The 12,808-nt window shown below is 61.5% G+C and overlaps 1 protein-coding gene across 5 annotated transcripts in view; it reads right to left on the bottom strand.

Annotated features, from left to right (window-relative positions):
• Nucleotides 1-3,191: 3,191 nt before the first annotated feature.
• Nucleotides 3,192-12,808, bottom strand: part of ALS2CL (ALS2 C-terminal like) — a 28,550-nt gene continuing 18,933 nt past the window's right edge. For 4 of the 5 annotated variants that reach the window (XM_060204808.1, XM_060204811.1, XM_060204809.1 and 1 more), the window contains 7 exons: nt 11,090-11,155; nt 8,286-8,459; nt 6,252-6,294; nt 5,163-5,224; nt 4,926-5,075; nt 4,609-4,705; nt 3,192-3,572 (listed from right to left, as the gene is read on the bottom strand). In XM_060204808.1, coding sequence (XP_060060791.1) covers nt 3,492-3,572; nt 4,609-4,705; nt 4,926-5,075; nt 5,163-5,224; nt 6,252-6,294; nt 8,286-8,459; nt 11,090-11,155 — 673 coding nt within the window. In that variant the 3' untranslated portion in view covers nt 3,192-3,491. The remainder of the gene's footprint in view (nt 3,573-4,608; nt 4,706-4,925; nt 5,076-5,162; nt 5,225-6,251; nt 6,295-8,285; nt 8,460-11,089; nt 11,156-12,808) is intronic. The other variant, XM_060204810.1, reaches the window with a different exon arrangement.

Below are 12,808 nucleotides of genomic sequence, written 5' to 3'. Positions count from 1 at the left end.
TGTGCTCTAATGGGGTGAGCTATCTCCCAGCCCCCCAGGGAGCGGGTTCTGAATTTGAGACCAGCAGTGGAGAGACACCAGGAGGGGCTGTCAGAGCTCAGTTTGGGACACGAGGTGTAGACGGCTATCACTCTGTCCTGGCCCTGCAGCAGTACCAGATGCTGTCAGCCTGAGCTGGGACCGAGGCTTCATCCTCCAAGCCCTTCTGCAGTGAAGGGGAACAGGCCTGGTGAGGGTCACACAAGCCCTTTCTCCCCTGCCTTCCCCATCTCCCCCCCCCCCACCTTGTTATGAGTTGATGAGTTGCTCGCCCATAATTTGAAGGCAACCCCAATGCCTGGGTGGCCTGCATCCACACTGACACCTGGTCACTCTTCTGAGACGCAGGCATGGGGCTGGCACTGGCCTGAGGTGACCGTGTGAATAGGAAGCTTCTGAATCCCTGTGGGCTCACTGTGTCTTCATCAGCTGGGTCTCTGGAAGCAGGGTGAGTGCAGCCAGTGGACAGCCCTGCAGGACCACAGCCCCAGGCCACTGCACCTGCCAGCTGGGGCCCCTGCTAGCCCTTGGCAGCCTGGGCACAGTGGATGCACCAGCCCTCTGGACGTCAAGAACAGAAGCACTGTCCCTCCCAAGCCAGGGGGACATGTCCTGCCCTGGGAGGAGAGGCAGGTCTGGTGGGAGGTGGGGAGAGACAGCTCTGGGAGGGGCCTACACATCTGGAGGCACATCTGTGTGCATGTACAGGAGACCACCAGGCCATGAATCTGCTCCCGACACCTGGACTCCAGGTCCCCAGTGCTGGCCCTGCCGGAGCTCTGAGTGGACTCCAGGCTGCTTGGCAGAACCAAAGTGTCCCCTCCTGGGAGTCAGGCGGTAGCGCAGCGGGTTAAGCGCATGTGGCGCAAAGCCAAGGACTGGCATCAGGATCTGGGTTCGAGCCCCCGGCTCCCCACCTGCAGGGGAGTCACTTCACAGGCGGTGAAGCAGGTCTGCAGGTGTCTGTCTTTCTCTCCCCCTCTGTCTTCCTCTCCTCTCTCCATTTCTCTCTGTCCTATCAGGCAACAACAGCATCAATAACAAAAACAATAACCACAACAATGATAAAACAAGGGCAACAAAAGGGAAAATAAATAAATAAATAAAATAAAAAAGCTTTAAGAGTGTCCCCTCCTGAGGATCTGGCTTTCCTGGTCTGTCTGTGGCTCCTGGGGCCTCAGCTAGGAGGAAGCTAAGCCCGGAAGTGTCTTTAAGTGCCTGGGAAAACATCTAGTTCTTCAAAGCAGGCCACCTGTTTTCCCAGCAGAAGGCACACCAGGTCCCCACCCCCACCCCCGGGCAGAGCAGAGCAAACAGGACCCAGCCAGGGAGCCCCCCAGCCAAGGTCAGCGAGAGACCAGGACAGCCCAGCCCCCAACCCTGGCTCTTGCAGGGGTGGGAGATAGGAAGCAGAGGGCGGAAGAAGGGAACTAGCAGGTGTGGAGGTGTGCAGGGTGGGGCTGTTGTGGGGAGAGAAGGGATGTCGGGCTGCGTGACCCTGACCCCTGCTCAGAGATGTCATTTCAACTTCCCCATGTCCTGTCCTAGGCCATTCTCAGCCCCAAAATAGAAGCCCTTGGGGTAGGGCAGCCTCTGTCCCAAAACCACAGGATGTGGTGTCACTTCCCAGTGTCTCCCTGACTTCTCTCTGGCCACGATGACCATGAGTCTTGCTAGGGACTGACTGTGAGTCCCACCACCTCCCCACAGCTGAAAAGTGAATGCCCCCTCTGCCATGGCCTGGAGAACAGGAAGGAGGCTACAACACTAGAGGGCAGAGGGGCCTGAGCACCAAGGGGTGCTGGGCATCTGACGGCACCTTCCTGAGGATGGGGGGCGCACACAGTCAAGTGCACAGAGTACTAAGCACAAGGACGTGTGCAAGGACCTGGGTTCAAGCCTCTACTCCCCACCTGCAGGGGTACACTGTTGTTTTTTTTTTGCCTCCAGGGTGATTGCTGGGGCTTGGTGCCTGCACTACGAATCCACTGCTCCTTGAGGCCATTTTTGTTGTTTATTGTTGTTGTTGCTGTCGTTGTTGGCTAGGACAGAGAGAAATGGAGAGAGGAGGGGAAGACAGAGAGGGGGAGAGAAAGACAGACACCTGCAGACCTGCTTCACCGCCTGTGAAGTGACTCCCCTGCAGGTGGGGAGCCGGGGGCTCAAACCAGGATCCTTAAGCCGGTCCTTGCGCTTTGCACCACATGCGCTCAACATGCAGCGCTATTGCCCGGCTCCCAGGGGCTAAATTCTTAAGCAGTGAAGCAGGCCTGCAGGTGTCTACCTTTCTCTCTCCCTCTCTGCCTCCCCCTTCCTCTCTGTCCTTCCAAAAGAATGGGGAGAATGGAAGCCACGGGCAGTGGATTCATAGTGCCAGTCTCCAGTCATAACCCTGGAGGCAAAAATAAAAAAGAGTAAGAGGCCCCAGGTGAGACTGTGGGAGCCCATGAGCTTAGAGCTGGCTAGAGGGAGACACACTCCAGGGACAAGTTCCAGCAGTGACTGCCCTCATCCTGGGGGAATGGGTCCTGGCCATCTCACTCTTCATCGGTCCACCTGCTTCAGGGGCCTCTGTGGACACAGCTGTCACGGCAGAACCAGAGCCAAGTCCCTCCACCCAGGCTGCCAGGTGGGGACCTGACCTGCTCGCAGTCCAGGGCAAGGTGACAGGTGGGTCACCCGTTTCACCCCTGGGCCACTATCCTGTGTCACACAGCTGCTGGGGCAGGTAGAATCCCTGTGGGTCACCTGGGACAATGTGGGAAGGAGCCCCAAGGCCCCAGCCCTGATCCTCCTGCCCCAAGGCCCAGCTCCTGTGTCCTGAGGCCCCACTGACTGAAGTCCTTCACCCCCAAAGTGGCGGAGCCTCCACTGCCCTCAGCACAGAGCAGCCTCATGCTCTGCTGTCTGTCCTTCCCTCCTGTGTGCAGACCCACAGTGGTCACAGGCGGGTGAGCCGAGTCACCGGGCCCACTAGCAGCCTTCTTCCTGCCTTCCCAGCCCCCCTGCATTACACGTGTGGGGAGGGCCTGGCTAGGGTGCCCGGTAGGTCAGCGGCAGGGAAGGAGGCGGGTCCCCAGGAGAGCAAGGAGGGTCAACGGAGCAGCGGTGTGGAGACTTCTGACCAGGAGTGAGAGACGGAGCCAGACCGATGCAGCCCATCATGAGGATTTTAGCGACACCATGACAGTGTAAAGCCAGGCTTCCAGGAAAACCCCAGAGGCCAGTGAGACGGAAGGATGGTCCAGTTCAGGCAACATGGTCCACCGCGTGACAAGACGTAAGCACAGAGCCCCGGACAGGGCCAGTCACGTGCAGAAGCCAGGGGCTCCTAGCCCCCTGCCCAGTCTGAGCTGCTGTGGGGCAAGGGGGTCATCTGAGACTGGCCAGGTGGCAGGAGGCCGCCACTCTGACCCGGCGCTCTGCTGCAGGAAGTCTGTTCTCTGACGGTGCTAGCGGAGATCCCCGCCGTCCACGTGGCTGGGCAGCGGGGGCAGCCTCATGTCGTCGGTCTGGATGTGCTCGAAACAGGACTAGGGTGGGGTGGGGTGTGGGGGAGAAGGCAAGGCTGAGGCCAGGCAGCCCACCTGCTCCCAGACACACTTGGGCTCTCACTTGACAGTGGAGTGCGCCCACCTCCCCAGCCAGACCTCCACCACAGCCTACAGGGGACGGGCCCTCCCTGGGGCTGTGCTGGGATGCACCCTGGGGTGTGCTCAGCCTCTGGGGGCCCCTAAGCCCCTTTTAACATAGGACTAGGGACTGCCTGGGGACGCTTCCCACAGACACCTGTGTGAGCTGTGGATTCCAGCCCATGCCACCATGGTGTCTGGGCACGGAAGGGGTCTGGCCCCCACCCAAGGCCTGCTGCCTCGCCCTCACCTCCAGGCCCCCCTCAGGCCTGCTGCCTCTGCCCTCACCTCCAGGCCCCCCCCAAGCCTGCTGCCTCTGCCCTCACCTCCAGGCCTCCCCCAGGCCCGCTGCCTCTGCCCTCACCTCCAGGCCCCCCCCAGGCCCGCTGCCTCTGCCCTCACCTCCAGGCCCCCCCCAGGCCCGCTGCCTCTGCCCTCAACTCCAGGCCCCACTCAGGCCTGCTGCCTCTGCCCTCAACTCCAGGCCCAACTCAGGCCTGCTGCCTCTGTCCCTCACCTCCAGGCCTCCCCCAGGCCCGCTGCCTCTGTCCCTCACCTCCAGGCCTCCCCCAGGCCTGCTGCCTCTGCCCTCACCTCCAGGCCCCCCCCAGGCCCGCTGCCTCTGCCCTCACCTCCAGGCCCCACTCAGGCCCGCTGCCTCTGTCCCTCACCTCCAGGCCTCCCCCAGGCCCGCTGCCTCTGCCCTCACCTCCAGGCCCCCCCCAGGCCCGCTGCCTCTGCCCTCACCTCCAGGCCTCCCCCAGGCCCACTGCCTCTGCCCTCACCTCCAGGCCCCCCCCAGGCCCGCTGCCTCTGCCCTCAACTCCAGGCCCCCCCCAGGCCCGCTGCCTCTGCCCTCACCTCCAGGCCCCCCCCAGGCCTGCTGCCTCTGCCCTCACCTCGAGGCCCCCCCCAGGCCTGCTGCCTCTGCCCTCACCTCCAGGGCCGTCAGCAGGAAGTCATAGCGGCCCCCCACGTGCATGGGGTCCATCATGTCTCGGATCAGGTGGATCTCGGCTCCCAGGTGCTGGATTCTGAGGAACAAGCACCCACGGTGAGGAGGAGGAGACAGAGGCCCAGCAGGTCAGGCATCCAGAGTGGGCGCAACAGCTGTGCCCAGTGACGCACAGGCAGAGTGGCCTCCCCTTGGCTTCCGGTGCCCATAGCACCCAGGCCCCCACCCCTCCTGGGCCTCAGCTTCCCCACGTGCCGGGCGCAGAGCCGTGCCCACAGGCCCCGGCGCTCGAGGCAGACCTGGCGCGGGACACCACAAAGATGAGCAGGGGCAGCAGGTCGTCCATGGGCAGCTGCTGCTCCCGGCCCAGCACCCGGGACACTGTGGCCTGGATCTCTGCGTGCGTCCTCTCCAGCACCTCCAGCTTCTCCTGAGGGTCCACCGTCATCCTGAGGCAAGGGAGCCGACCCTGTGTCAGGGCCGCGGGCTCCACACCCCCACGCGTGCCCCGTGCCTCCCTCCAGGTGGCCGCTCACATGATCTTCTGCAAACACTCAGTGGCTGACAGGAAGCACTCGTCCTGGACCAGGGAGCGTCTCTGCAGGGCAGGGGCGCGGGAAGGTGAGGCTGCCGCACCCCCAGCCCCATTCTGCTCCCTCCTTCCTCCCAGGGCCGGGGCCGGCCTGGAGCCCCACAGGCCCCACAGCCTGTCACTGGCCCAAGCACAGCACCAGCCAGGCTAGTCCTGACTCCACGGTAGCCTCAGTTTCCCCAGCTGTACAGTGGAGTGAGTGTCCTGCAGCAGAACCAAAGCAAATCAAGAGAATCACGCCAGCCAGTGGTTGCTGGGCAGCTGTGACCGTGGCTCTCAAACCCCAAATCCAGTCTGCTCCCTGACTTTCTGCTTGTGGGGGGTGGGGTGCGAGCTTTATCTTTTTAATTTTTTTTTTTAGAATTTAAAAAATTTTTTATTTATTTATTTTCCCTTTTGTTGCCCTTGTTGTCTTTTTATTGTTGTTGTAGTTATTGTTATTGATGTTATTGTGGTTAGGTAGGACAGAGAGAAATGGAGAGAGGAGGGGAAGACAGAGAGGGGGAGAGAAAGACACCTGCAGACCTGCTTCACCGCCTGTGAAGCGACTCCCCTGCAGGTGGGGAGCCGAGCCTTGAACTAGGATCCGTACGCCAGTCCTTGCGCTTTGTACCACGTGCGCTTAACCCGCTGTAGCACCGCCCGATCCCCAGGGTGCGAGCTCTGTTAACAAGTTTCCAGAACTGGCATGGCTGGTCCAGCCGCTCCCCCCCTTCCCCCCTTATAGCAAGGACACTTGAAGTTGCAGCAGGAAGGACTTTCTCAAACAAGGAAACTGAGGCACAGATACCTTCCCACAGTCACACAGCCAGTCAAAGGGGTGAAGTCCATGCCGGGGCCTGGCCACTGTGTGCCAGCACTGACCTTCACCATCAGGGGCTGCCAGGCGGCTCCCTCCTCCACCCCGCTGCCCCGCCCTCCCCCCACTAGCACCCCAAGCTCCCTCACAGCCTCCAGCCAGGAACTGGGAGTCCAGCCAACTGGGGTGTCCAGTTCAGGCTGAGGAGCGAGCGGGTAACGGGCCAGCTCTCACCTGGTTGGTGGTCAGAGTGAGGTCCTTGAGGGGCCACAGGTGCCTGGAATTAAAGAAGCGATCTGGGAGCCTCTGTCGGGGGAGGCCCTGAGTCGGGGCAAATCCCCCGGCTGGGCAGGAAATGGTCCACACTGTCACCACAGAGCAAGGCAGGGAGGCCAGGAGAGGGTCTCTGGCAAAGCCCTCCACCTGACCCCCAAAATGGGAACTGGCTTGAATAAGGTGAGGAGAGGCAGGAGGCGAGTGGAAAAGACAGGAGCAGAGAGCCAGGTGGCGTTGCAACTGGCTAAGTGCACATAAGACCAAGTGCAAGGACCCGGGTTCGAGCCCCCACCCCCCACCTGCAGGGGGCTGCTTCGTGAGTGGGGAAGCAGGCCTGCAGGTGTTCATTTTTATCTGTCTCCCCATCCTCTCTTAATTTCTCTCTGTCCTATCTAGTAAAATGGAAAAAGAAAGATAGAAAGAAAGAGAAGGTAAGCAGACTGACAGGTGGGCCAGAGTAGGAGGGTTGGGCAGCCCCAAGGTAGGGGTGGAGGAGACGGTTCAGGGTCCCATGCTTGGCAGCTCATCCACCTGGAAGCAGCAGGGCCAGGCAGGGGCGGGGTGGAGGGGGTGCTTGGGGAGCAGCTGGGAGCATGTAGTGCAGGTGGGCGACCAGACATGGTGGTGGAGGAGGAAGCAGGGCCCGGGGTCAGGAGACCAGGGGTAGGAGGAGAGTGCCCACACCCTCCCTCCTGCCAGCAGGGCGCTCACTGTGCCCCAGGAGCCCAAGGGCTGAGGGGAGGACATCTTGGTCACCGAGCGTACAAGGCAGGCTCTGAGGCTGCGCGGCGGCACAGTGGCTAGAGCTCTGGGCTTGTGAGCATAAGGTCGAGTTTGAGTCCCAGCGTCCCAGGTCCATCCCAGTGATGCTCTCCTTTCTCCCTCTCCTCTCTCGTTCATATATATATATATCCACCACAACCCTCCCCCGAAGAAGGGTGCAGCCCAGGAGGTGGCCAGGGTGAAGCATGAATCCTTGTCAAGTAGGAGGTCCTGAATTCAGTCCCGGCATCACAGGTGCCAGGGGGAAGCTCTGGTTCTCTCTTCCTCCCCATTCTTTCTGTCACTATTAAAAATTAAACATGGGAGTCGGGCGGTAGCGCAGCAGGTTAAGCGCACGAGGCGCAAAGCACAAGGACCAGCGTAAGGATCCCAGTTTGACCCCCCCGGCTCCCCATCTGCAGGGGAGTCACTTCACAGGAGGTGAAGCAGGTCTGCAGGTGTCTGTCTTTCTCTCCCCCTCTCTGTCTTCCCCTCCTCTCTCCATTTCTCTCTGTCCCATCCAACAATAACATCAATAACAATAATAATAACCACAACAGCGATAAAATAACAAGGGGAAAAATAATGGCCTCCAGGAGCAATGGATTCATGGTGCAGGCACTGAGCCCCAGCAATAACCCTGGAGGCAAAAAAAAGAAAGAAAGAAAGAAAAGAAATAAACAAATGAATTAAAAGGAAGGAGGCGGAGGCAGAGCCAGGCAGTGGTGCACCTGGTTAATGCTCACATGACAGTGAGCAAAGACCCAGGTTCAAACCCCTGGTCCCCACCTGTAGGGGGAAAGCTTCATGAGTGGTGAAGCAGGGCTGCAGGTGTCTCTCTGCTATCTGTCTCTCTCTCTCCCATACCCCTCTCAATTTCTCTCTATCTCTATCCAATAAATAAATATTTTAATAAATTAAAAAAAAATAAACAGAAGGACAATAATCCTCAGCTTCTCCCTTCACCCCTCCTTGGTTCAAACGCAGGGAACAGTGGCCTTGCCCCAGCCCCAGTGGGAGCTGTGGAGACAGGCCAGTGAGGAGCCGAAGCCCAGTGGCTGGTGTTACATTGGTTGCCACAAGGAGAACAAGAGAGGGCAAGCACCTAGATCCAGCCACACCTGAATCCGGCCACAACAACACCAACACGCCCCTAGAACTTGATGAGCCAATCACTCTCTGTCTCCCCCCACCCCCAGACATGCAGCCCGTGGCCCGGGGAAGGCTTACTTCTGCACATCGAGGAACTCAAGCAGCTTGGTGTCGGGGAAGAGGCTCAGGTTGGTGATGCCCTGGCCGTAGAGGTTGTCCTCCCTCTCGTGAAGAAGCAGGTAGAGGGTGAAGAGCTCTGAGTAGAAGCTGGGCAGCACAAGAGGCAGCATGAGGCTGTACACCTGCAGGTCTCTGCGGGAGAGAGCCAGGCCAGGCAGGGGCTCACTACCGGGGCTGCACCTCCTCTAGACACAGCAAAGCGTCCCAGCCTCCAGCCTCCCCACTGTGAGGAGGCAGCTGTGGAGACCCCAGGTCAGCCGCCCTGAGCCACCTCATTCTCTTTGATCTTGAGCAGTGCAGTTGGGGGATGGGGGGCAGGGTTTTGATCCCCACTTGACTGAAACAAAGTCAGGGTCCCAGATGCACACGTGGTCAGAGTCCCAGATGCACACATGGTCAGAGTCCCAGATGCACACGTGGCCAGGGTCCCAGATGCACATGTGGCCAGGGTCCCAATGCACACGTGGTCAGGGTCCCAGATGCACACGTGGTCAGAGTCCCAGATGCACACGTGGTCAGGGTCCCATATGCACACGTGGCCGGGGTCCCAAATGCACACATGGTCAGGGTCCCATATGCACACGTGGCCAGGGTCCCAGATGCACACGTGGCCAGGGTCCCAGATGCACACGTGGCCAGGGTCCCAGATGCACACGTGGTCAGGGTCCCAGATGCACACGTGGTCAGAGTCCCAGATGCACACGTGGCCAGGGTCCCAGATGCACACGTGGTCAGGGTCCCAGATGCATACGTGGTCAGAGTCCCAGATGCACACGTGGTCAGGGTCCCAATGCACACGTGGTCAGGGTCCCAGACGCACACGTGGCCAGGGTCCCAGATGCACACGTGGTCAGTGTCCCAATGGACACATGGTCAGGGTCCCAGATGCACACGTGGCTGGGGTCCAAGATGCACATGTGGTCGGGTCCCAGATGCACATGTGGTCGGGGTCCCAATGCACACGTCGTCAGGGTCCCAATGCACACATGGCCGGGGTCCCAGATGCACACGTGGTCGGGGTTCCAGATGCACACAAGGTCAGGGTCCCAGATGCACATGTGGTCAGGGTCCCAGATGCATACGTGGTCAGAGTCCCAGATGCACACGTGGTCAGGGTCCCAATGCACACGTGGTCAGGGTCCCAGATGCACACGTGGCTGGGGTCCAAGATGCACATGTGGTCGGGTCCCAGATGCACACGTGGCCAGGGTCCCAGATGCACACGTGGTCAGGGTCCCAGATGCACACGTGGTCAGGGTCCCAATGCACACGTGGTCAGGGTCCCAATGCACACATGGTCAGGGTCCCAGATGCACACGTGGTCAGGGTCCCAGATGCACACGTGGTCAGGGTCCCAATGCACACGTGGTCAGGGTCCCAATGCACACATGGTCAGGGTCCCAGATGCACATGTGGTCGGGGTCCCAGATGCACACGTGGTCAGGGTCCCAATGGACACATGGTCAGGGTCCCAGATGCACACGTGGCTGGGGTCCAAGATGCACACGTGGTCGGGTCCCAGATGCACACGTGGTCGGGGTCCCAGATGCACACGTGGTCGGGGTCCCAGATGCACACGTGGTTGGGGTCCCAGATGCACACGTGGTCAGAGTCCCAGATGCACACGTGGTCAGAGTCCCAGATGCACATGTGGCCAGGGTCCCAGATGCACACGTGGTCGGGTCCCAGATGCACACGTGGTCGGGGTCCCAATGTACACGTTGTCAGGGTCCCAATGCACACGTGGTTGGGGTCCCAGATGCACACGTGGTTGGGGTCCCAGATGCACACATGGTCAGGGTCCCAGATGCACACGTGGTCGGGGTCCCAGATGCACACGTGGCCGGCGTCCCAGATGCACACGTGGTCAGAGTCCCAGATGCACACGTGGTCAGGGTCCCAGATGCACACGTGGCCAGGGTCCCAGATGCACACGTGGTCGGGGTCCCAATGCACACGTTGTCGGGGTCCCAATGCACATGTGGTCAGGGTCCCAGATGCACACGTGGTCGGGGTCCCAGATGCACACGTGGTCGGGGTCCCAGATGCACACATGGCCGGGGCCCAGATGCACACGTGGTCAGGGTCCCAGATGCACACGTGGCCAGGGTCCCAGATGCACACGTGGTCGGGGTCCCAATGCACACGTTGTCAGGGTCCCAATGGACACGTGGTCGGGGTCCCAGATGCACACATGGCCGGGGCCCAGATGCACACATGGTCAGGGTCCCAGATGCACATGTGGCTTGAAGCAGAGCCCAGCAGCTACCCCCGGGCTCATCTATTTCTGCCTCCCGGGATTTTTCTGGAGTGTGGAGAGTTCATCCCCATGTCTAAGCTCACTCCCCATGTCTAAGCTCACTCCCTGCTAAGTTCTCTCTGATCTATGGCTCCAGGTTTCTCAAGCCAAAGGTAAATGAAGATTTGGTTTCAGGGGCTTGGGGAAGCGAGGTTTAATGAGCCACTTGGTGCTTGCTCAACCCTGGCCAGGCCTCAGTTTCCCCACTGTGCACAGAGAGGGAGGGTGCCAGGGCCAGCCGCTCACGCTCCATGCCCCTGAGAGGTGGAGCCGGGACAAGACATTTAGAACAAGAACAAGGGTGCGTCCGATGCGCTGTGACAGCGTCCTCTCCCGAGCTGCTCAAGAAACTGAGGCGAAGGGTCATTCTCTTCCCCAAAATGGCCCCCAAGAGCAGAGGTGAGAGAGCTGCTGCCTGAGCAGCAGAGGACCACACATGTTCCCAGGGGCCTGTCTCGGTCACCTCGTTTCTGCGTCTTCATCCTCCAAGGTCTGGCCCTTTCGCTGTAAGGCCACCTGCAGCAGGCTCCTGTGACCAAGGAGAGCGGCCGTGTGGCTGCCGTGTCCTACAGAGTGAGCTCCGTGCCCTCCCATGGCCAGGACGGGGGCTCCGCCACCCATGACAGTGAACGTGACGCAGCCCCCCCAACCTCACCCGCTAGGAAGTTGCCAGTACTCGAACCCCACAGCAGGAGCCCCCTCCCCTGGTGCTGTTCTGGGAACAGAGCTGGGTGTGGGTCTGGGTTCAGGCTCAGCACAAGGCCTGTTTAGAGCTGGGACCCAGGCCTTTGGGGGGTGTTTGGGCTGTGCTGTCATCCCCCACCTGCTGTGCTCACAGGGCTAGACACTGGCTGGCTCATCCTCTGTGGCTGGGGTGCAGTGGGGGGCAGGGGCTGGGGGTGCAGTGGGGGGGCAGGGGCTGCGGGTGGAGTGGGGGTCAGGGACTGCGGGGGCAGTGGGGGGGCAGGGGCTGCGGGGGCCAGGGGCTGCAGGGGCAGTGGGGGGGCAGGGGCTGCGGGGGCAGTGGGGGGACAGGGGCTGCAGGGGCCAGGGGCTGCGGGTGCAGTGGGGGGCAGGGGCTGGGGGGCAGTGGGGGGACACGGGCTGTGGGGGCAGTGGGTGGAGAGGGACCCAGAGCTGAGGCAAAGGCCGTCCTCCTGCCCAGGGTGCCAGGCAGAGCTGACACAGGGAAAGAGCAGAGCTGCAGCTTCCTGGTCCACTAGCAATCTTCCCTATCCCCCCTCAACCCAAACCCTCTACCCCCCTACCCACCCCCCCAAACTCACCTGTAGACAGCCCAGAGCTCCCGGGCATGCTGCCTTGGCGCCCCCCCCCAGCTCACCCTTAGGCGGCCCAGAGCCCCCTGACATGCTGCCCCAGCCCCCCACCACCTGATCCCCCTAGCTCACCTGTAGGCGGCCCAGAGCCCCCTGACGTGCTCCCCCCCAGCTCACCTGTAGGCGGCCCAGAGCCCCCTGACGTGCTCCCCCCAGCTCACCTGTAGGCGGCCCAGAGCTCCCTGATGTGCTCACCCCAGCTCACCTGTAGGCGGCCCAGAGCCCCCTGACGTGCTTCCCCACAGCTCACCTGTAGGTGGCCCAGAGCCCCCTAACGAGCTTCCCCACAGCTCACCTGTAGGCGGCCCAGAGCCCCCTGATGTGCTTCCCCACAGCTCACCTGTAGGCGGCCCAGAGCCCCCTGACGTGCTCCCCCCCAGCTCACCTGTAGGCGGCCCAGAGCCCCCTGATGTGCTTCCCCACAGCTCACCTGTAGGCGGCCCAGAGCCCCCTGACGTGCTCCCCCCCAGCTCACCTGTAGGCGGCCCAGAGCCCCCTGATGTGCTTCCCCACAGCTCACCTGTAGGCGGCCCAGAGCTCCCTGACGTGCTCCCCCCCAGCTCACCTGTAGGCGGCCCAGAGCCCCCTGACGTGCTTCCCCACAGCTCACCTGTAGGCGGCCCAGAGCTCCCAGGCAGTGCCCCCCTGCCCCTAGCTCACCTGTAGGCGACCCAGAGCTCCCTGACATGCTCCCCCCCAGCTCACCTGTAGGCGGCCCAGAGCCCCCTGACGTGCTTCCCCACAGCTCACCTGTAGGCGGCCCAGAGCTCCCAGGCAGTGCCCCCCTGCCCCTAGCTCACCTGTAGGCGGCCCAGAGCTCCCTGACGTGCTCCCCCCCAGCTCAC

Source organism: Erinaceus europaeus, chromosome 12, assembly GCF_950295315.1.
Source record: "Erinaceus europaeus chromosome 12, mEriEur2.1, whole genome shotgun sequence".
In the NCBI taxonomy this organism is placed as follows: domain Eukaryota; kingdom Metazoa; phylum Chordata; class Mammalia; order Eulipotyphla; family Erinaceidae; genus Erinaceus; species Erinaceus europaeus.
Note: the sequence above shows the minus strand (reverse complement) of the source record. Positions and strands in the feature narration are given on the sequence as shown.